Source organism: Sturnus vulgaris, chromosome 12 (assembly GCF_052056855.1).
Source record: "Sturnus vulgaris isolate bStuVul1 chromosome 12, bStuVul1.hap1, whole genome shotgun sequence".
Taxonomy (NCBI): Eukaryota; Metazoa; Chordata; class Aves; order Passeriformes; family Sturnidae; genus Sturnus; species Sturnus vulgaris.
The window spans coordinates 17,772,272-17,796,478 of NC_142254.1; the positions used below are offsets into that span (position 1 = coordinate 17,772,272).

The 24,207-nt window shown below is 39.9% G+C and overlaps 1 protein-coding gene across 2 annotated transcripts in view; it reads left to right on the forward strand.

Annotated features, from left to right (window-relative positions):
- Positions 1-24,207, forward strand: part of CDH13 (cadherin 13) — a 429,361-nt gene that overhangs the window by 141,433 nt on the left and 263,721 nt on the right. For both annotated transcript variants that reach the window (XM_014874444.2, XM_014874443.2), the window contains exon 3: positions 11,202-11,410. In XM_014874444.2, coding sequence (XP_014729930.1) covers positions 11,202-11,410 — 209 coding nt within the window. The remainder of the gene's footprint in view (positions 1-11,201; positions 11,411-24,207) is intronic.

Genomic DNA, 24,207 nt, shown 5'->3' on the forward strand with positions numbered 1-24,207 from the left:
TCTCTTGCTTTTGGTTTCTTGTTGTTGTTGTTGTTGTTTAGTTTGCTTTTTTTTTCCATTGTTCCCTAGTTATTAAAAGAGGCACAAACTTCAGTAGCCTGATGTTCTTCCCTTGGTTTATCTATGTAAACAAATTTCAGGTTGCTTATAAATGATCCCGACTGACAGAATATACTTTCCCTCAGGTCAGTTCTTTTGTGGAAGATACCAAAGCCTGTCTTTCTTTAAAGTATAAAAGCCTGTGTTTGATGTGAATAGAAACTGTTCTGGGAATGACTGTGCAGAGCAAGATTACATGGTGCAATTTTAATTACATTGTTCTCAGCAGTGCAACTTGTCTGATCTTAGTGTGAGAGTCAAAATTCAAACCAAGGTTATTTGGTTCTGTAACTGTTAGTCAAGCACTGATATTGTTTCAAAGAGATGACAAGAAGTTTAACAAGTTTAAAGTCCAGCACAGTTCTGAGAGGTGGCTTTCCTTGTTATCCTCAGTAATTTTGTATTTTAGCCGGTTGATTTTTGTGTGGCTTATAGAATTATCTCTGTGTTGGAATTGGATGGTTGCTTGAGTAAAAAGCTTAACTACCAACTCAGTTTGCAAAACTAAATGCAGTTTAGATTCTGAAGTCCTTCTGAAAAGGTATTGATAAACTGTGTCCAAGGGCTTAATTTTATTAACCTGATTTTTATACTGAGGGCTGAAAAGGAGTGTAGGTCAGTTATTTACACATTTGTCAGATCAGTCTGGAGAAACAAACTTTTTGCAGGTGACTCTTAAAAAAGTTTGAGGAAACTCTCTTGAGAGAACTGGGCAAAACCACTAAGAGGAATTGTTATTCCTCTGTCAGGTTCATTGATGGAAAAGATGAGAAATCAAAATATTTTCCCTGGAAATTGGAGGACCTTTGTTTCACTTTTACACCAGGAAAGCTGAACAATCTACAGAATAAATGGTTTGAGCAGATTTTCAGGCATGGCATTACTCATTCAGCAGCTGGGAAAATAGGCCAGCAACCTACAGTATCCATTTTGAAAGGAAAATATTGCACAGTGGATTTATTACTCACTCTCATTTCCTTTTATGTATTGTAAATGATGCGTCATCCTCTATTTCTGAAACAAACTCCTACCACTGAGTGCTGTTTGGAAATTATTTCACAGGGCACAAGCTGAAAGCTTTATTCCTGAGGACGTCTTTTAGGGAAACATTATTGTACTTTTATAATTCGACAATTATTATCACTCCAGAAGAACTTAGATGTCCATGTATTTGAGGTTTTTAACATTTCCTAGCATGTACTGACCAGTAGTTTGGGTTCTATTGAGTGTGGAGGTGAGGAAGCAGTGAGCTGAATTATGGATTAGTTGTCATTCCACACAGAAGGTGAAACCAAGACCCAAGACTGAAGAGGTGGAGGCAATATTGCCTCACACAGCATCTGTGGGTAATGTGCAGAAAAGCTCTTTGTAGTGATGCCTTATTTAATGAAAAGCTCCTGCCCTTTGACTTCTTGTCTCCAAGTGCTGCCACAGCAGGAGAGATATCTCAAGCAATATTTTTTCTTCCATCTCTGATAAAAACAAGTATATAAGGCTGTGAGTAGCTGCCATGGATTTGGTATAGAACAAAAGATATTTTTTACAATACTAATTTCTTCTTCCAGCCTCAGATCACTGAATTATTTGAACTTGCAACTGGAGGAGCAGACAAAACTTCCATTCCTTCAACGAGGCTCCATATTTCACTTCTATCATTTATTTGCCTTTTTTACTAATGGCCCAACCTCAGGCAAATGGAAATGTGTGTGCAACTCAGTGAATCTTCTGTTCATCCAATAGAAACCATAATTTTTCTTAGATTAACTTAATATTCATAGAAAAATAGTTGAGTGCTGACAGAACCTCGTGCCTTTAAAAAAGAAAAAGAAATAGAAAAAGTTTTGACAGATCACATTAAGAAATGGCAGATCACTATAATTATTACAAACTGACCTTCAAGATAAACAGTTTTAATTGTCAGCTTGAGGGAGAATATCCCCATGACCTTTGACTAATTGTCTAGTTAATGGAAAACCTTTACTAAATAAATTTGTGGCTTTGGAAGCATTTGAAACACATACTGGTGTAAATAAGGTTCATTCTGGGCTGGTTTCACTATAGGTGTTTCCTGTGAGTAATTGCTTGTTGTTACTTTTTGACATCTGTTGGCAGCCTTTTGTTTATACAGTTAAATCTCCTGGGACACAGGTTTTATTTTTCCTGAATTCAATCTCCGCTTTAGTTTTCTAAAAATTATATATATCAAGAAATTTGGGTTCGTTAGCACTTAGAGTCTGCTCAAAAATCAGATGTGTACCTGTGAAGAAGACAAGGAAATTCATGGTCAGTAGTACACTGCCTCTCCAAGCTCTATTCAGGCAGCATTCAAAGGAAATAATCCATTATATCCCACTGGGAATTCTTGTACAAACTCAGACTTCTGTCTGATCTCCCTCCTCTATAGACACAATTAATTTCATATTGACAAACTTCTCACACCACTCTGAAGAGCCACGAACATATTGAATGCATCTGAATGTCTTTGATTCTGTCTGCTTGTGTCTCAGACCCAGCCAGTGAAGATATTGTAAGAATCTAAAGTTAATTTCATCTTATGTTCTCCTGGGGATCTTAGCAGGATGTTGTTTAAATCTGCTAAAATGGAAAATTATTGATCATTTGCATTGCAATGGGAAACCCTTTCACAGAAACCAATGAAGTTAAAAAGTATCTTTTCTACATATCACTGCTGGCTCTGGGGTCATTTGGGCTGCTCGGAATCGATGCAGCATTAACAGGGAAATGTCACATTCCTCCCCAGATGTGACAGCTCCTTTGAGACTGGAGCTCCATAGATGTGGTGTCAGTTTGTGTCCCCTGCCTTTACAGAGAGAAAACAGCTCTGGTTAAACTGAGCTCTGTGTTGTGCTCAGAAGATCAATGACTGTGATATAACATCTAAAAGTTTTATTTCTTTATTTTTTCTTCAGACACACTCCCTGACACAATATTTTTGTTGAAACAGTAGTTTTTCTCTAGGGTTTAGAATAGCAGCTTCAGTATTGCTGTGCCTTATAATGTAGCCACTGACCCAGGAGATCAGTCAATAACACCTCTGTGTTGTAATGAATAAGTCAAGATAACTTCCAACTGAGAACAACTCATTACAGCTCCTTCCACCTGATTAAATTTTTGCCCTAAATAAGACAATGGGCAGCAAAATGATGTGTGAAGATATCATGTAATGTGAACTGGTGAAGTCTGCTTGAGGAGGAGGGAATGCCTTCAGTTTTGATTGTAGTGGTTGTATTTTCCTGTAATTTCAAGCAATCACAGACAGCTGATGGAGCCCTCTTGGCAGAATAAATTTGTTGAAGAGCACGAGATGCTACAGAGGGATTTTCCTTTCTAGGAGAAAGGAAAGAGGGAGCGTGGTGGGAAAAGGCAAGAAGTAGCAGTGACATGGGAAAAGTCAGGAGTTTGCTGCTGCTGGAGCCATCTTGCTCGCTTGTGCTCTGTGCAAGCACTTGCTGGAATCCCAAAGAGCAACCCCAGTGCTGCAGGGCAAGGACATTTTGCTCCAGACCTGGCTGATACAATTTGTGAGGCCTCTGTTTTTAGAGCAGGGCTGATCACTTCTCGTTCAGGGTACCAGATGTGATATTCAGATCGAGCCAAGTGGTGTTGTGATGTGCCAGGAGAAGAGAGGCAGAGCTCAGCGAGGTGTGAAAAGATGCCAGAGTCCAGTGCTGGGTAGGGCAGAGGTGAGGGGCAGAGCAGAGCATGGCTGGGTGGGGGTTTTGGAGTGGATAAAGTCACAGGCTCTGGAATCACACATCAAACCCATCACCCAAGAGGGAACCTTCAGCCAGGTGTCACTCAATGCTCAGGTGATCTGTGCTGCAGAATTTCAGGTTTTTAGCAATTTTCCAGCTCTGCTGAGACTGCAGGTGGTAGAGAATATGCAGGAGAGAGAGCAGCGTGACTCTTTTGTAAGAACATCACACCTTTCCTTGGCTGCAGCTGGCTGCTGGGTGAAATCCCTTGTCTTTCCTCATCTAAGGAAGTTTATCTCCTATCTGTGCTTGCAATGAGTTCTGACAGCACAGGGAGAGCTGTGGCTATTAATAGGCATCATTTCTCCAGTGCAAAGGGTGTTCTCCAAGGGGCAGGAATGAACACCCTGTGCCCAGCAGATGAACTGCTGGCCTGATTTTTGTATCATAACAGGGCTCTGCAGAAATCCAATCATCACACACAAACCACACAGGGATGTTTGCCAGTTTAGGTAATCAGTTTATTTTTTCAAACTTGAAAAGTGTGCCCAGGGATGAAGTCTGTTGTTTAGTACTTGTTCTTCCAAAGAAGTCGAATATAAATGTGTATTTGTCTTAAGCAATTCTTGTTATGTTGTGACGAACATTTCACTGTTGTTCATGTTCCCTCAATTTCTGACTCTCTGGAAACTAAATAAGTCATCATTGTAATTTACTTCAGGGGCACATAAAGAAATTATATAAATGCAAGAAAATCATAAACATGCAGTGCAAGATAATAACCCACTGTTGCTTGTTGGATTTGTTAAAAAAATCATTCTGTAGCAATTCTACTGCAGAGTTAGAATGTAGCATTAAGCTGTATAAAAACCTTGAAAAAGGGTTTTCATAAAATTGATTTTGTTCATTTTATTAAATGTTCAATACTTTTTTTTGTGTAAATACTTCAGTCACGCTAGTAGGTCTTCTAATCTCTGAAATCATTATTTCTGCAGCACTTTTAGATATGAAATAATGATAATATCATATCTTTAGGAGCAACCTGTCTGACTTAACTCTTGACTGTGTCTTGTCTGGACATTGTTCTGCCCTCAAATTGTCATGGGGCAACACTTTTTCCTTTTGCTGCTCAGGTGTTTCTGCAGAAAGCAGCAGAAACACACAGGCTATGGGCTCACCGCCAGAACTCGTGTTCCAGAGGTGCTTTTGAAGGCACCTCAAAGGCAGGGAAAGAAGCTGTTTCTCCTAGTGCACCTTTCTGTTGGCTTGAAAGGCAAGATTTATTTTCTTTCCCAACTCCCGCACCAGCAGCTGTTGTGGCACTTCCTCTCCTGTTGTGGGATGGATTCAGGTAGTCCAGATGTGCTGGTTCCAGGTGGATTTTATCCTCCCACACCGTCAGGATAGCTCAGCCCTTGGAGCCCCGTTGCACCCAGTGTTTGTGCAGCTGGAGCTGCTGAGGGTCTGTCCCAGAGCTGAGTGCTCATCCCTGTCCTGCTGCTTTCACTCACTGCTCATTGCTAACAAGAGCCTCGCCGGGTCACGGTGCTTTATGAATTTTTATACACAACAGCAGCACTCAGAAGCGTTTCCATTTGCCTCAGCCATCACTTTTGTCTCTTTGCAGTTAATGAAGCTCAGCCTCGCCAGTCTCTGTCTAACTTCCCTGTTTTGCAGATGTGTTTGAGCAGGGAGGAGTCTGAGCAGAGCTGGGGGATCCCTGCTGGGCTGGGAAGTTAACTTGCCTTTGTGCAGCTCTAATGTGCTTTTCTTGCATCTCCACACCTCTCACAGATACACCTTCTGACTTATGGCTTCAATATGATCTAAAGTTATTTGCTAGAAAGGAGAGGGAAAAAAAATGCACAGGATAACATCCCATGGATTTGAGCAAGGTTAGGTTATATTTCAAAAAGCATCCTAATATTCATTGCTAGAGTAATTAAGTCTGTGTTTTCAATGTGAAATTTCTTCATTCAGGAGCCATTTTGTTGCTTGTTATGATCAGAAAAATATGAATATTTGTACATAGAGACATACGGAGTTAGTTTTGGTGTGCTTATAGATAAATATGTGTATTTATTTATTCAGAATACCTCTGTGGAGATTTCACCAGAGAGAAAATTATGGATTCAGTATTTCTGTTCAAAACAAATTAAACTTGTGAGAATTAAACTCAGAAAAAAAATTACTTTGGAAGTGGAATATATCAGGCCAACATATGCTTTTGAATACAAACCTATTTCAACTTGTTTTCTTTTACTTTCGTTTACAAGAAATGCAACTGCTAACCTTTAAATGTTTTAAAATGGTATCCTGTAAAACATCTGAGGGTCATTATCATAAGTATCACAGTGGTGTAGAAATCTCACATTTGTGATGTATCATAACAGAGAAAATGGAATGCACTGAAAGGAGGAATCCCAGGAACATGAGTTTTCTTGCTGAGATCTATAAAGGTTAATATTTCCAGTTACAACTTTTCCCATCATTGCACTAATGGACTTGGCATCCTGCACACGTTTTTCCAACAGGTCTTTTGGTGATAACAAGCTCAAAATCAGTGATTAAAGCCTTGGGATGCATGCAGGTATTGCTAATAATGAATATTACTTGGTGGAAAGCAATATTCTGCACATTTCACATGTCAATTTTACTAAAAGGAGTACAAGTCTAACGCAGGAGGCTGAGAAATGAACAGAGGGCGATGAATGACACTCATGTTTTTCACTGGGAGCTGCTTGGCAGTGTTTTCATTTTGCTTGCATGGAGTTTTGGAGCCTGCCTCATAGCATGTGGCATATTAGGCACAATAAAGATGTTCATTTGGCAGCTGGAGCATGACTAGGAACATCAAAAGAGTCATAGATGCCTGAATAAATGAAGAACTCCACCTTGATATAAATATTAGATTGCTGTTTTAATTGCCCATTGAATTCTTGTCAATGAAACATTCACTTGTCATGCCTGGTGCAGCATTACTAATGTTTTATTTTGGGGCTAGGGCTGAACTGTTGCTGTTATTCATTTTTTGCACTTTTGTAGCACCCTGAGCACCAAACATGAATCATTTTGTTGCAAGTGCTGTACAGTCACAGGGTGAACAAGCGGCCTTTGCTCAGAAGAGTTTAAAATCCAGTTAAACTCCTAAAGCTCTAACACAGAGTGAGTGTGCAGGAGAACAAGGGAAGTGTTGGGGTGTGTGGCCCCTCTCACCAGGCTGCCACCCACCCAACCTGTTCTAATGCATGTGGGCAGTGGGAATAATGTCAATTATCCATCTCAGGGCTTTCCTCACACCTCATGTCTGTGACAAATGCATGAACACCACAAACATCATCACACAGACCATATGTTATCAGGGCTGCCAAGCAGCAAAGTGTTGGATATTCAAAGAGCACCCTTGCAGCTCAGGCTGACACTTTCCACAGCTGATATCCACAACTTCTGTCTCATTTCTTGTTACACTGGTTGGTACCTGGGGGACAAAAGGAGTAATTAATTAATTAATCACACTTTATAGTTTTTACATGGAGATTTCTACACTGGCTTTATGTACAAAGGAAGATCCTTCCACCAGAGAATAAGAACTAAAAATCCTATTTCCCTTGTATTTAACAGGCATTAACAATGTGCAGGTTTGGTTAAGAGATAGATGTAATGCCATGGATGGGAAGTCTGAGGAAGCTGACGAAGCTGAAACTCCTCAGAGCTCTCCTGAGTGCCTGGCAGGGAAGGTCAGCGTGGTCAGTGCCAGGCCCAGCTCCTCAGGCTCCTGGAGCTTGCTATGGGCAGCTCAAGTGTGGTAAATTTGGGGTATTTGCCCTTCCCCAGTAGCCACATGAGTTTAAGGCAGCAAACATTCCCTGTGAGGGAATCCCTGTGTTCCCTGCTCAGCCCAGTCCAGGAGACACCATCATCCTGACAAGGTCCACGTTTGATCCCGAGCTCAGACCAGGGATTTTATGTAAGGCTCCAGTTCCCTTCAACTCTCTCAACAATTGGTTTCACTTTCGTCCCTGTTGGCCCTTAGACCAAATTATCTTCAGTGTTCTCTATCCTTCTGATTCTCTCCACATATCATACTTTTCAGAGCCTTTTCATTTTCTTTCCTTCTCCTTGCTATTAACCTCACCAAATACTCTTGTTTCTGTGGTAGGACTGGGAATTGAAAACATCAGTGCTTTTGGATGAGATATGGTGAAAAAACCCCAATTTCCTACTTTCAAACAACTCTGCCTCGGCATTTTTTGGAAAAAGTTGCAGGGTTTCATAAAGCAAGATGAACAGACAGCAAAATATAAAAGGTTTAAGAGTGCCAAGTTCATACTTCCAAGGGAATATAGAATAGATTCAAGCACTTATCCTGATTCCACGTGCCAAATCTGCATGTGGTCTTTGAATTTCCCCAGAGCATGCAGATGGCAGCAATGCAGGAGTCCCAGAGTTTGTGAACACTGAGCAGAGGTGGGAGCAGAGCATTCCCTGCTTTAGAAACACAACACAGTTTGGCCTTTTCTTGAAAGGGACCTGTAGTGTTTGGCTGGGTGATGCTGCAGCTCTGAACAATGACATTTAGTTTTAACAGATTACTTTATTTAAGTTTTCTTTGGCTTTTAATTTTTTTAGCTTTTTATTCCTGATATAATTTCTCAGAGGCTAATGCTACATTTTTCCAGTTGTGAGCTATTAATAGTAAATCAGCAGGAGCTTTTGAGTTTGTGAAAAGCACATATTGATTCAGAGAATCACAGACTGTCCTGGATTGGAAGTGACCCTAAAGGGCATGCAGTTCCAAACCCTCTGCATTGGGAAGGGATGCCACCAAGAGAACAAGTTCCTAAACCTTGTTTCATTCTTAAAAAAATGATTTCGTTTTTTGGTGTTTTGTTAGGGAATTAAAAAATAGTAGACTTGGAATTCACAGAGGCTGCAATCTAAGAAGTATCTATGCAGTGGTTTGTACAGAGAATTTCAACTTCCCATGCTTGTAATGAAAAGAAAATTTTGCATTTTTGTTGGTTGGTAACTTTAGGAAATTGAAGTGAGTCTGTTAAAACACCTGTCATAAACCCACCACTAACTGCAAAAGGTGATTTTTCACCAGGGAGGCCTTGCTGAGGGAGCTTCCCATCAAAATCCTGCACAGACCCTTCCTGGAAGCAGTTCCCAGCCTTGGAGTGTGGGCACCAGCACACCCTGAGCACTCTAAAATTGCTTTGAGCTGCTGCTGCTCCCAAATCCAGTGGTTTTCCCTCCTGCTTCTACTTCAGCACAAGACTTTGCAGGCAGGATCTGCCCCATGAGAGCCTGATGGGTTTGTCTGGAGAGACTGCAGTGTCTGAGGGAGAAAGAGTTTTTATTTCTTTTCTATTTGCAATCCCTCTTGCTTTCAGCAAAATTCAATGAAACAGCAAATGAGCTGATGATTTTCTGGTTTTCTGTCCCACTGTGAATCCAAGGATCGTTGTCTTGCCCTAAAGTAAAATGGAGGAAATGGGAGAAGTTTTTAGTTAAAAACATGTTATTGAGCTTAAACCTTGTGCAGCAGCAGATCCTTCAGCTGCTGGGGGAGTTTTCTGCCAGAGAATATGGTGTGTGTCAGTGTTGGGACTCCCCTCAGGAAGAGGATTGTCTGGTGTGAATTCACAGGGTCATGGCTTCATGGGGTGGTTTTAATTTTGTCTTGTTCTCAGCATCCACGTCTATTTTAATTGGCAATTATATTAATTTTCCCGAAGTAATTTCTGTTTGGCCAGTGATGGTAATTAGTAAGTGACCTCTGCCTTTATCTTTTCCATCTTTCTCCCCAGTTCTGCTGAGGTGAGAGAGTGAGAGGTGGCTGGGTGGGAGGCTGGGAGCAGCCCAAGGCCAACCCTCCACTCTTGCTTTGGTAAATAGTGCCCCACATCTCTTTTTGTGCCTTACTCTGTTGGAATGCTTGAGATTTTGGCATTGTTCAACTTTTAATCTAACCCATCTCATCAATATTCATCATAAAATGAAGCTGTAAATCCTGGAACCAGCAATGGTTTTTTTTTCCCAGAGGTGTTCTGCTTTGGGATTGAGTCCCAGTGAATGCCCAGACAGGAAGGAGGTCCACAAGCTCCTCTGGCAGCCTTCATGTTGGTCTGCCTGGAGAGAGATACAAAATTTGATGAAGAGGATTTCTGTGTGACTTCCCACCCACTATGAGACTTTTCCTGTGTTTTAGGATACTTATAGAGATTACACAGCCAAGAAGAGTTTAGGGATTGGCCATAAGAGACTCTGGGATTGTTTCTCTTCCTTTAAAAACAATAAACCTGTACAGTGAATTTAAACAATTATGCCAAGTGGTTTATTTCGTAGTAAAACTCCATTGTTGTTGATTTTATGTAGCTGGTATCACTCTCTGTAGTTTTTTTCTGAAATTGTAATGCAGTTTTTAAAGATCCAATGGAAGTGAAATGTAAAAAATAGTGATAACATACAGGTAAGTGAAAAGTCTGCAGTAGCAGTAACTCAAGGAGAAGGTAGGGAATACAAGACTGGTTGTCTGCAGAAAAACCTTTCACATGCAATGGTATTGTTCAGAGATGTCAAAACCTGAAACATTCATTTAGCAATTGCAAATTTGTGGTGAAGATCTCTTACTCATATAGCTGGTAGTTAAATCACTAATATTTTATCCAGTATTTTCTGTAAAATGACTCAGAGAAGAAATGTGAGACAAAGTGTCACATCTTTGTGCTTTAGGGATATTTTCCTCCTTATGCCAGCTTTCCTAAATATTTTAAACTTTCCATGTAAAGTGAAACAGGATTATTGACAACTACTGTTCCATTAGCATTTCTCACAATCCTTAGATACAGTGCAGCTCATGAACTGTGTGACAATCCTGGTAGTAAGAAACATTCTAGTTCCGCTTTTCAGTTTTATAAAACTTTTGCAGTAGCCTGGGGCTGAATATTCTGTAAACAGTGCTGAGCCTAAAGATGCACTGAATATCTGAAAACACTTTGCCACAGAAGAGCATGTAGAGGTGCTGGGCTGTGAAGAGGAGCACAACAAGGTCTCTACTGCCACTGCTCAGTTTGTGGAGCTGGGTGTGCATTTGATTGGAGTGATCACAAAAGGCTCATGTCCAAAGTGTTTTGTCTATCTGCTACCCAGTTAGACTGGTCAAAGCCTCTTCATCCTTCTGAAAGTACATGTTCATAGATTTGTTTATGAGGGAAAGTCAGACAAATATAGAATTTCTTTGGAAGTTTTGTTTCTTTGAGAGACATTTCTTCCCAAATCTGTAGAAAAGCTAATAACATATAAATATCTGAAGCTTGTGTTCTGGAGTGGATACTTATAATGTGTTTTTTCCTTTTTTTCCTTTCTTTTCCCCACCCCCAGTGAAATTTGATGACTGCAATGGGAACAACAAACTGAATTTTGAAGTTTCTAACCCAGATTTTACAGTGGAACTTGATGGGAATTTGGTTGCACTCAAGAATGTATCAGAAGTTGGCAAAGCCTTGTTTGTCCACGCACGGTCAGAGCACGCCGAGGATATGGCAGAAATCTTTATTCTTGAAGCAAATGAAAAACGTGGTGCATTAAAGGTAAGATAAATAGCAAAGATTAAAAAAAGAAAAAGGGCCAAGGAGATGCTGCTGCTAAATATTTACATGTGTCACCTAGGATTGTAGGTAATTTTAATCTGTTAGCAGAGATCAAAATCAGTCTTCAATGCAGATATTGCTGTAGCATTTTAGCACTTGGTTTAATTTGTGATGCAGATTCCCCGAGTTTTGGAAGATGTATTACATCTTCAGGTGTGGATGCTAAACATTCATAAAGAGTTTATTCAAATGAAAGAGCCCGAGTATTAAAATTGGCTGCTTCTTCCAGTGTATGCTATGCCAGGTAATCACAGTTTGGCCACAACTAAAAATGGAAAGTCATAGTTTAAATGTGTAATTTAGAATTTACAGAACCTTCACGTTTCACTCCAAGTCTAAGTATGTGGGAATTAATTCTGTGTAATTTAAATTTTCTTATTGGTCTTCTTATCTGACATTGTAAATGCTTAAACATCTGCACACAAACAGCAGCACACATTTACACTCTGGCTCTATGCCCTGGTGATTTTTTTGTTCTGCTTTGTCCACTGAATGTTTTGTCCTTTCTTTCCCCGTCCTGAATTTCAGTGTAAAACAAACCTCAATCTTATGGGGCATAAAGCAGTTTAGAAATTGATTGAATTGTTTACTTCACACCCCTGCGAGTAACAAAAGGAGATGTGAGATAGCCTTCACTTCTGTGTCCTGGCATTTAGGAGAGAGGCAGGCAAGGTAGTGGCTCACTAGACAATTAAGCCTGGTACCTTTACAGACCTATAATTCCACAGAAGTATAAAGAAACTTTGATAAAAATGACTGATCTACTGTCTCGATTTGGTATTTAGACATTCAATTGCCAGCATTCTCATTATATTCCCAACAATATATTAGTATAACTTAAGTCTTCCATTATAAAAACAAATTATCTTGAGGAGAAAGGTTGAACAACCTTCTGAAAGTCCATGGCTGAGGAAAGGTTTTGCTCTGCACTTTAAGCAGCACACGATGTGAATATGGATTGCCAGCGGGAGAGAAAGAACCAGAATGTGTAACTGCAGAAAGCTGATCAGAACACTGAAATGGAATTTAATTTTATTTAAATATGATGCTTCTTCACAAAATTAAATTTTAACACAGTCATACTTGAGGGAGTCTCTTACATGGAGGAGCTGTGAGTTTAGGACCACAGACTGCCAAATTCAGAGTAGGAAAGCTACATTTGAAGGAGCAAGTTGGGCACTTGGCTGTCCTGTGCCTCAGGCTAGCAAGTCTTGCTCCTTCTGGTACATTCACAAGAACGTTCAAATGGTTTTATTTGGAAATCTTAGGAGCAGTTTCAAAATGGGGATCATCATTCTCTGGTTAGAAGTTACTAAAACCACTGAGGAGTTTGAGACATCTCTGACAGGAGGTCTGGAGTTAAATTTCAAGGGATTGGTTTATGTGTGAAGATCTGACTCTGAGAATCACATTCTGAAGATTTATTCTGGTTTTCTTAGAGAAGGAGCCTTTCAATATCTGTGAGGAGAGATATTCTATGAAGCTACACTGTGAGGGAAATCTTGTCAGATATTCTATGGAAGGTACAGTCTAGGGAAAATCTTGTCTCATGAGTAGGAGTCGTGTATTTGCACAGACTATGACAAGCTCTGCCAGCGACCTTTTCTCTTTACATCCTGTTGGGGTTCTGGGGAGTGTCCCCTCAGAATGTTCCAGCAATATTAATTGATGCCTGGTGTTGAAATCTCTCTCCAGACTACATTTGAAAGCCAGGGCTCATTTGGCCCCACTCCTGGACTCTGTTCCAACCTCTTTGTGTTGCTTCAGAGAGAAAAAAAACAGTTCAAATCAGGCATATTCTGCCACTTGCCAGCCTTTCCTCACAGGTGACAATATCAGAACATCATCTCAGCCTGCATTCATCACCTCTTTCTGCATTTTGATGTTCAGCCCATAATCAGATGACTACCCATTTAATGTGGGATTTAGTGTCTGCAATGCCATTGTTACACGAGTTACACGATGCCTTCATGTGTCCTGGGAAATCCATCTAGTGAGAAGCACCCCTTCTTCAAGGGAATATAAAAATCTCTGGGGCTGGCTGTCCTGCTCTGGCCTCCCCTGGTCCTCTGTAGCTGTTAAACCAGTATTTCTTCCCAATCTTTTCATCTATTTGCCTATTTCAAACACCACACAGACAGTGTTGTCTTTCTGTTTGTCATACTTGAGAAGGATATAAAGACTACAGCGTCCCATCTAAAGTGATTTTATGATAAATTTGAACTTAATCCTGTACTTTTGCAGTCTAAATGTGTCAGCACGGAAACAGCAGAACTGCTCCATCTGTTTATGCACGGAACCTTGGCTAAGAAATGCTCAGATGGAACCTTAGTAATTCAGCATAATTCTGCGGGGTTAAGATGAGCACATGCTGGAGCACTGCTTAGCATTCAGTACTTAGAGAACAGTACCTTGTCTAATTAGGGGATAAGTAGTTCTTAAGTATTTCCCCACTGCCAGCAACTGCCATTTCTTTTCTGAAAGCATGTAACCTACATCTGTGAAATCCCATTGTTAATGTTGCTAATTGCAGATTCCCAACATGTTTGGGAATGGCTCTCAACAATGATCTCTGATGTGCTGACTGGCAGTTGGAGCCTAGGAACGGAGTGTAGCTCCTAAAACTTTCTGATTGCTACCAGCCATACTTTGGATGAATATGGAAATTATTTAGAGGTGCAATCTGGAGTATGCAGAAAAGCTTTTGGTATTCTGCTGGTGAAGGGGTACAGTTCTTTCCTGCTAAAGACGGGAGATGATTCCAGCTGGCCTCACCGATCTGTCCTATGTGATTAAATTAAATTAACTTCATGGCCAGAGAATAATCAGTGGCTGTTGGACTATCACTTACTATTTAATTGTTACTTGCATCTGAAGGGCCTGTGTTCCTCCTCTTCTGCCAGAAGCATAATAGATCTGCAGAGCCTGCAGCTTTCCATGCATATATAGCTGTGGCTATAATATGGGCAGAGGTGGCTCCTCAGTCACCAGATGGCCACGGCTCTCTGATCACACCATCTCCTGCAGGAGCAGATACTGCACTGCTGCTTTTCCTGATGTCTAACATACCCTCAACCCCATCAATCTCTACCTACAGATATTAATACATGCACAAATCTGTCCATCAAATTCCAGATCAGACTCCAGCTGGAATTGCTTTCTGCAGCCCGCTGGATGTGCCTCCTCCCTCCTATAGTTTTGGATAGATGTACTGGTCTCTGTCTTGACAGAGGGGAATATTCTCAAAAATCTTCTGTCCTTTCTGAGAGGCTTTTGAATGTGAGTGCGCAGAAGAGCCTGTGGAAGATGTTAATAGTTAACTCTTTAATAGTTATGTGCCTCTACACACTCTGAGCCTGATGCAATCAGTGCTCTGTGAAAAAAAAAAATTCCACATGCATTGCCTATGGAGCAGTGCTGGTGAGCAATGGGACATTCCCCATGGAGCAGTGTTGGGATTTGCCCTTCTCTGCCTGTGCCCTGCTCTGCCCAGTGTCTGCTTGATGCCCTCTCACACTGTCAGGACTGGAGTGCTTGGGAATATTAAGAAAAAAGAGACCTGGAAATGTTTTGATTCACCCAGTATTCCCCAGATGAACTTTGGATTCATTCTGAATAATTCAGAAAATTGTTAAGCCTCAAATCCCTAATGGAAAAATAAATCACTCATAAACCCTAGTTGGGGAGAAAGTGGCCAAGCCAATGAGTGGCAGCATTTACTCTATTTTTTTTTTAAACTTGTGTCTTGTCCAATGCTTGATCCCTGCTTTGTTTTATGGAGAAAGTAGGACAACTGAAAGTTGGAAATTTCATCTCATCTGAACACTTGTCCAAACATTAGTGGATTTATGTATTTATTGAGAGAGTCAGGTTTTGTGGAAGGCAGAAAGTGTAGCCAGGCTTTTGTAGAGCCTCATAATAAATGGTGAGTTACAAAAGGTGGCAAGCTGGGCCTTGAACTGTGTCCTCCAAGGCTAAATAAAATGGTGTCTGCTGGTCCTGCTCCCCCTCTGAAATCTAATGCTGGTTTTAATGAACATACCCTCAGTATACTGGGAGCTAAAAGGAAACCTTGGGACACAATCTGTCTCTGCCTCTCTGTGTTGGCAGCCTTTATTTTTTTTCCTTCCCCACAGCAAAGGGAGTTATTTAGAACTTTTATTTGTTACAGACACAGGGTGAGGGGTGGAGGGGAGTGAGATATCAAGAGTCTGGCACCAAAGCAGATAAGAGGGCAGGCAGATATTCAGAAATTCCAGGCTGGTAGTAACTTCACTGCATGGTGCTTAGCAGTCATCCATACAGAAGGATGAAATGATTAAATAGAAACTGTCAAACCCTCAGGACATATTTCAGGCACTAGATAGAAAAGGAACAGGAGAAAGAAAAGAAGAGATAAGAGTGAGGAGCACACCCTGAGACAGCATGTTGTAGACAAAGTTTAAAGCCATCTCCAGCAGCAGCTCAGACTGAAGGAAATGAAGTTGCCCCAGTCCTGCTACTTTGTCCAGTGCACTTTGTACCAGCCAGGGGCTGGGCAGAAGCTGCTGCTTTTTTTCCCCCTTTGTCAAAGCACTGCTTTTCCCAGCACCAGCACTCAGCTGTGTTTGTTACAGCAGTTACAGAGCCTCAGCAGCCTGGCTGAAAACTTCCTCACAGACTTGAATTCTTATTCCTACCAAGTCTCTGCCTGCATGGATACCTTTTGTGCAAGCTGCTTTCTGCCTGTGCATGTTTCCTAAAGTATCAAAGAGAAATAATGAAACTAAGCTCCTTGGATTTAAACCTTAGTATTTCTTGTTTGTGTCTTGCTCTCTGCTTATCCCCCACAGGATAGAGATTGCAAATATTATGGATATGAGATAAAAAGTGCCTAGAGCCTTAAATCCTACATGTATGGCTTTCTGCCTTAGAACAGATGATAACAGATCAATAATCTTATTATGAATCAGGATTCTCTCACAGCAGAAAATATTCAGGCAAGGAAGTGTGAATAGTTGAGTTTAGTCATCTGGCAATTCAATAAGTTATTTGGAAAATAAGATCAAGAATCAGCCTCTCTGATATAGCAATTGTTCCCATTAACGTATATTAGCATTTTTCTGTTTAGAATAGAATTCCAAATAGGCTGAAAATGACTGTGCAGAGGTACGGAGATGGACTCTCGTATGAGATATTGACAAACAGGCTTGAAGAGTTCCATGTTATTAGATTTTGCATATAGCAGTTGCTGCAGAAAGGGATGCACTGCATAAATAAAATACCATGTTTTGCATTTAATTTTAAGGCACAAAATAGAATAAGTCACAGGGGGTGCATCAATACCTATCATACGTTTGAGTTATTATACTGATCAAAACTGTGTATGGAATACCATTTCCAGAGAAGCTGGGGAGATCTCTTGCTTTCAGATATGCAAGTGTCCTTCAGGCATATAAAGAAGGATTTTCTTAAAGATCAAACAGCAAAAATAAGTCATTTTCTCACTGTTGTGTTCAGTATGGCAGAAAGTTTAACATATTAACATTCTCCCAGCCATTAAGTTATTAAGTTGTTATCACTCCTGTTACTTTTGTTATCGCACTGCAAACACATATTGACTTGGCATTCATGAATAAAAAGCTGGGGTAAAAGTGATCTTAGAATTTAATACCTGTGTATTGGTGGCATTTTCATAAATGACTTTTTCGTGCTATAATCACCATTGAATAGATGCTATTTTTTCTCTTTTAAAGTCTGCAATGCTACATTTAGTATTTCACAGAACACATCTCAATGTCAATGAAAGCAAGAGCTTATTCTCATCAATGGGTCATTCTGTAGTGTCATTTAGCTGCCTTTTAAACTATATTTTTATAAAAATCCTCTGTGCAGACCACTTGCTGTTGCAGAAACAACAAAGAGCTCCTTTTATATCAGAAATCTCCTTAACCTCTCTTTTTCCACAGTAATACCAGTCACCTATTTTCCCTTTTTATCCCTCAGCCTGATGCAGAACCTGCTGAAATGATCAGATCCCAGTGGGTTTTAGCTCAAGCCCTGGCAGCAGGAGCTGTGCCTGGCAGTGCTGGGTGGCTCTGGCTCCTCTGCCCCTTTGCTGGGCAGTTTTTGGGTGTCCCTGCAGTCCCACCCAGGGCAGCTCTGATTTGATGGACACCCACACTTCCCTTTAGCCCAGCTCTGCAGTCTCCCCTCACCTCCATTGCCAGGCTTGTGCTTCCTCAGGCCTGCACTGAATTTACCCCTCCCCAGCACCAAGGAAATGCAGGTTTCATATACACTGGCTTTGGAGTTTGCTCTGACAAAGACCCATTTATCTGAGAATTATTATGGTGCCAAGAGATGTGGCAGTTGCCATAGCAACAATTACATATTGTGTTGAATACCAGAGTAAATGCTATAAAGAACAGGAGCCACTGGTGGTTTTCATTAATTTAATGTTCCTTTTTTGAACAAAGTGTGACTCGTAAGTTTATTCACTCTGTGTGTAAGTGCTTAGATCAAATGTGTGGGCTCGCTTTCCTCCTCTTTCCCTCAGTGTGCAACTTCAGCATGTAAATGAGAAGTACTCGGTTATTTAAGGAGAGAAAAATGGTCTTATAGACTGGAAACATGAATAATTGCCTGTGAAACAAGAAGGTGTTAACTTCCGTGAGTGTTCAGTGCCTTTCTCTGTGAGTAATCTACATTCAGATTCTATGTGAGCCAGGGATGTATTTACCCAGGAAAAGGGACTTTGTGCTCTTCAGTAGCAAGCAGAGCTAAGAATTGAATGTGTTTAGCAGTGATTCAAAGATGAAATTAGATTATTTTTGAGACAAACACAGACCTTGTTAAGGATTTCAAATTATTTATAGACTAATGTGAAATGATGGGCAAAATTCTTCCTAATGAATGTATTGTATTAAAAACCAATTGCAAACAGAATTCTTTTTAGCCCTGAGTTGCATTTAGTTGCTCAGATGGTTCTCCCTGCTGCAACAGGTACCATTTCACTCTGGCTTGATGTGCTTCTGGAAGAAACTTCAGTTTTTTGTGGAAACTCAGAACTAGATGCAGTTCTAGAATGCACCCATTTTACTCTCTTTTAAAATACACTGAGGTCTTATCCTCTATCCATAAGACTTCATGGCAAAGTTTCCACAAACCCCAACGAGAGCAGTTACTCAAGGATTGCTAAAGTCTTGTATTTAAACTAAAATTCATTCTGGCACATAATTCCAAGAAAGCACCTATTTACTTCTTGTCACTAAAACATTTTATGAGAGTTTGAATGGTGGATTAGTTATCTGAAGATATTTTGAATTTAATTAGCTTCTTTTTATGATCTACTACATTAACTGTCCTTTATCCATTTTTAAAAATCCACTAAATGTTGTGGATGAATGATATACCACCATGCATTGACATATAATTATTTTTCAAGTATTTATTGTTCGGAATTCAGCCTGGAAGTATTCTGGAATAGACAAAACTGTGCCAATCCTATGCCTTAATCTTCAGAGATTGATGGAGTTCTGTGGCAACTCATGCCAGAAGTGTGGGGGATATTTAAAGAAACCCTCTGTGAAAGGTTTAAATTTAAAATTCATGTAGTAAATGAGGATATAAGTAAGAAAGCAAGAGGCTAAGCATGATTTAGTAGAACATTAGGCGAGATCATAAAGGATAAGTAGATGTCTCTTAGGAAATGTAATGTCTTTCATTTGTAAAGTGGCTTTCACCCGGTAAGATCCTCCAAGTGCAACTATTAAGTACATAGGGACAGAATGTGTGTGTGCCTGTCTTAGTACAAACATCTCTAAAAAGAGGCATTTGCATAGATATCTTTATTTTTGATACTTATTTCATAATACTTTTCCACATCAGGATAGGAATAAAGTCTTCTTAAACGAGGGATTAGGGAAAAGGAGCTGGCGATTTTGATACGATATTAGAATTGCCATGACAGCCTTAATGTCCTCAAATCCATCATGAAAAAGAGATGTTACAGAAACCAGAAGAATGTGTGAGGCTTAGGGTAGAGAAGAAAAATTGTCCATTTATTCCATGGTTATTCTTTCCTCTGGCACCAGGAGTGATGCAGTCAGTGCACCACAACTACCCCAGCTCCACCCGAGAGCTCTCAGATTTATTAGGGAGCAGAGACAATTCCAAGAGGAAATCAACCTGAGTTGTGCCTAGAACTAAGCTCAAGGTTCTTTTTTTTTTTTTTTTTTTTTTTTTTTTTAGTAAAAGTCACAAAATATTGGTGGTGATTTCCCACTATCAGCTTCTCCCTCTTCTTCCAGAAGCAGCATGGATTTGAGAGAGCCATGATAGAAATTATTCACATGAAAAGATGATTCCCAGAGTAAGAGTTTAGTCATTTCTCTCCATTGGGCACATCAATAAGAATCCCTAATGATTGCCACAATGTTTCCATGCTGATTTTCACAATCCTGAAGGAACATTTATTATGATTATTACAGTAACACCTATCTCAGCACACATCTTAAACATTCAATGGAGCATCACAGGATAAAAATCTACATTTGTCCTCCCCCAAGAATTGATTCTGCCATTGCAAGGGCAGATGGCTCCTTTTAGACATAAAATTCCTTATTTGTTGATCATTACAATTTTGATGCTTTTATGATTATTTCTTTGCATCTTATTTTGCAACTAGTTTTTTTTAGAGTAACTTGGCAACTTGAAGAATGACAGGGTTAAATCTTAGAGCAATTTGATATCTTCATAATAAACAGCTCTGCTAATGCTTGCAGTAATCTTGGAGTTATTAATCATCTATCCCCTCACTTATTTCACCACCAAATCAAACTGAATAACCCTTGCATTAAGCAGTTGATCCATCTGAGAAAAAAATCCCAATTCTACCGCTTGTTTTATACAGTTTCTCACTGAGAGGGCACCTGGGGTTTTGATTGCAGAGGAAGAGAGTGAAAATTCTTGAGTCCATTTAAAATCTTTCTAATGGTACCAATGGTACTGCAGAACTACTGAATATTTGATGATTCCAGGTAATGCCAAGGCAGGGTGGATGGGCTGGTTTATTTTGTCTCAAAAAGGGTCAAACGTGAGACAAGACCTGTGTATTTATAATTGGAAGCTTGGAGTCTTATTTGTGTGTGTGTGGATTTCAAATTAGATTTACCTTCTATGAATATAAATGTATAAATAACCAGATTTTATGGAGCTTTAAGGACTCTGCTAATAAGGAACATCACACACTTCAGCATTTTCATACTCTCCTGATGGACAAAATATTTTCAGAACTACTAGAACAAGTGTGTAAAATATATCCATCAGATGAAGATATACAGTTTGCAGGCTTATTGATGATAATCTATGAGCTATTAAAAACCATAAAAATCCAACTTATGATTCTTTAATTCTCCTACACCCCATCTGATGCCGCGTGTTAAATTGCTGAATGTTTGCTGAACTTTTATTACAGAATTGAACATTGTTGCACTGTATAAAGATTTATCCTCTAATCACTAGGGAGAAGATGATAGTATAAGTTTGCTTTTTTTTTTAAATCTGGAAGACAGAACCAAACTTTCATTCTCAGATATTGGCACAGATTTTTTTTGTCCAGGGATCTCAAGGATGTGATCCCAAGAAGAACTGGGAGATGATGAAGGCTTTATACCTGCACTGATATCAGGGTGCATTGGTGTTACCTGGGTTTTTGATCAACCCAAAAAAAGAATACTAGCAAGAAATCAATTAGTATTTGCATACTATTAATGCAGCTTAAAAGGCTGTATCAAAATGCAGAGGGCTCCCTTCCAGCCCAGCAGTGTGGTGACAAGGCAGCACATCATCTCTCTGGGACAGGGACCTCAAGTGCTCTCCAGGGCCAGATCATTTTGATTTGGATGTTGTGGAACTCAGGGACAAAACAATCCAATAAATACAAAATTCCTGATTGGCTGACAAATACTGTGCATTGCAGTTTCTTCTCTGCACAGAGAGAATGTTCTCACAACTGTGACTTTTTCCTTTTCCTTGAAGATGAAATAAAAAGTCAGCTATTTCTGCTTGATAAGGGACTCATGACTGCTGAAAGACTGTGCTGGTGACAAAACCCCTGGTGGGAGGGCCCAGGGTTACTCAGCAATGTGCTCCAGCCTGGCAACATCTGAAGCAAGAATATTCACACTAAAACTGTTCTTATTGCTGCTCTTGCTTCAAACTCTCAACTCGTGCTAACACTACACTAAGGTGTTTATTACACTAGTATTCTGAGTTTGCATTAATCCTGCCAGTCCTTTGCAAACTGCCAGAAATAAAAATCTTAGATTGAATTTCTGCTTTAGGCGATAAGTCTATTGAAAAATTTCATGATTTGTTTTGGTACTACCTCAGTCAACAGTCATGGACTAATTAATTTCCCTCATTGATTATATCAAAGCCTGAACCTCCAAAATGAAAGGTTCACTGGAACTGCTTATGAGTATTTTATTTCCAGCTATGTCTGTGGAAGGATCACTGATGTAGCAGTATGGAATATCTTGCAGGAGGGACTTTAACACACATTCTGTTCAGTGCTAACATTATAGTTTTGTGTTGAGAAACAAAATAGAGATATAAGAATGCACATATATATAGGCTGGGACAAAAAATAGAACAATATGTGACAATTTTTCAACAAAGTCATGTTTCCTGCATGACTTAAACCTTAAAATTGTTACAGATGGCTGTTCTAGTCACTCTGTTTCAACAACAACTGCAATTTGGTACCAAAAAAATTTATTTGTTTGTCCCAGTTTTGGTTTTCGGTGGAGGTGAATTGTTTCAACAACAGAGGAAAACTGGCAGCTTTTCTCTGGATAGCTCACATTCTGAAGCTGGTTTGGTCATTAAAACCAGACTTGACCCTCAAAATTGTCCCTCAAATCAGGAATTCAGGCAGAAGTAAGGGGAGGGGGATATTAAAACTTCAGTTTAAAGATTTAAAGTCAAAGCTGGGGAAGATCTGGCTCTGAATTTGGCTCACATCTACAACACTCAGACTCATCACTGACAAAGCTGCACGAGTGTGTGAGCAAGGCTTGGAGCTTTAAGTTACAGGGTTGATTTTAGGCCTGATTATTCACAAAACCGTGTAATTAATCTGTCATAGGAAAACACAGCAAGCAGTGCACCAAATGCAATCCCCATTAAGTCAACAGGAGTCATTCCACCAGCTTTAATGAGCTTTGAATCCACTCATAAATCTGCTGTGAGGAGTGTCCAAATCAAAATTTATCTGGGGGTGACCTTGATGTTAATTGTTAGTGCTTCCATGTTGTTTAATTGCCAGGAAAGCTGAATGCATTAGTGGGACTATCATATGGTATGGTCCTTTCTATTGGATACTATTAGCATCAAGTTGATATATGCAATATTAATTGTGCATAATGTTAGTGGGTAGTCACAGTCTGCCAGTTATATCTTGTGTCTGTGAAACAGGAGAAAAAAGCCTCTTCAGTTATTTTTAATGTTGCTTCTGCCTTTAGCTGAATCCCTGCAAAATTAATGTTTTTTTGATCAAGCAGCTCTTCAGAGGATCTTAGAAGTTTCGCATTTATTCAGTGGCTTTTAATCCCAGATTTTGTGTACTGACTGTAATTACTTTAAAATTATATCTCAAATTTGTAAATAACATAAAGGAGATTCTGTTCAGTCCTATGATGTTTATTAAATTTAACATCTGCCAGAAAAGTTCAATTATCTGTATTCCAAATGGAAATGTTTCCTTCTTTAACGTGTCATATTTAATTCAATTAGAGGAAAAAATGGGGAATATATTAGAGGTACAAAAGGGAAAGGATTCTTGTAATTTTTGTCTACTACACAGAAAAGTAGATGGTTTACTTGAGGGACATAATTACTGTAGCTTCTAGGGGTATAAAAATATGGGAGAGTTATAGTTGGAGGACTGGGGCAGAGAAATTAGTGGTTTTGTTTAATAGCTTTCCAAATTCCTTGTCAGTGCTGGTAATTATTGTGTCTTTTCTTTTTGTTGGCACTCAATGCATTAGGCTGCACTTAGGATCATTTTATTAATGGAAAATATGTTTCTGAACAATTGTGAATTAGATAAGTGGCTTGATTAAAACTCATTCTTTAAAACTATAAAATGAGAAAATAACATGAATTAACCTTGAGTCGAGACAGTGGGAAGATAAGACTCTGGTTTCCAGTGAGGGTGTGTGCTTAGGAGAACGAAAGGAGAGCAAAAACCTCCTGCACTGGCATTTCTCCTTCATGTCACTGCAGTATTGGAGCACTGAGAAAGATTGTTAGGAAATACACGCAGGAAATACAGCAAAGAGCTTCCAGAAGAAAACCCAAGCTGGGCAAAAGGAAAAAGTGTTGCTACTGACAATCTTCACTTTGATTCCTCTCTGTGTCTGATCGCTGCAGAAAATGGAGTTATTCAATAAGCACATTAAAGGTGGGGTGTTTGGGTGCAGGGTGATAAGAACCTTTTGCCTTCACTGCTGGAGACTCAGCAATTCAGAGATCGAGGCTGTTCCAGTGCATGGTTGAACTTTATTCCATCTGCTCGGTGCTGCCATGTGAGCCCAGCTCCAGGGCCACGTGCAGTGGCATCCTGGAGGTCTGCATGTGCCCTGCAGTTCTCCAGGTGCTGCTGCCTGCCTTGGCTTCTCCCTAGGGAGGTAATAAGAAATTCAACTCAAACCAGGAGATCCAAGCAGATCTTTGCCTTTACCTTGTGCTCA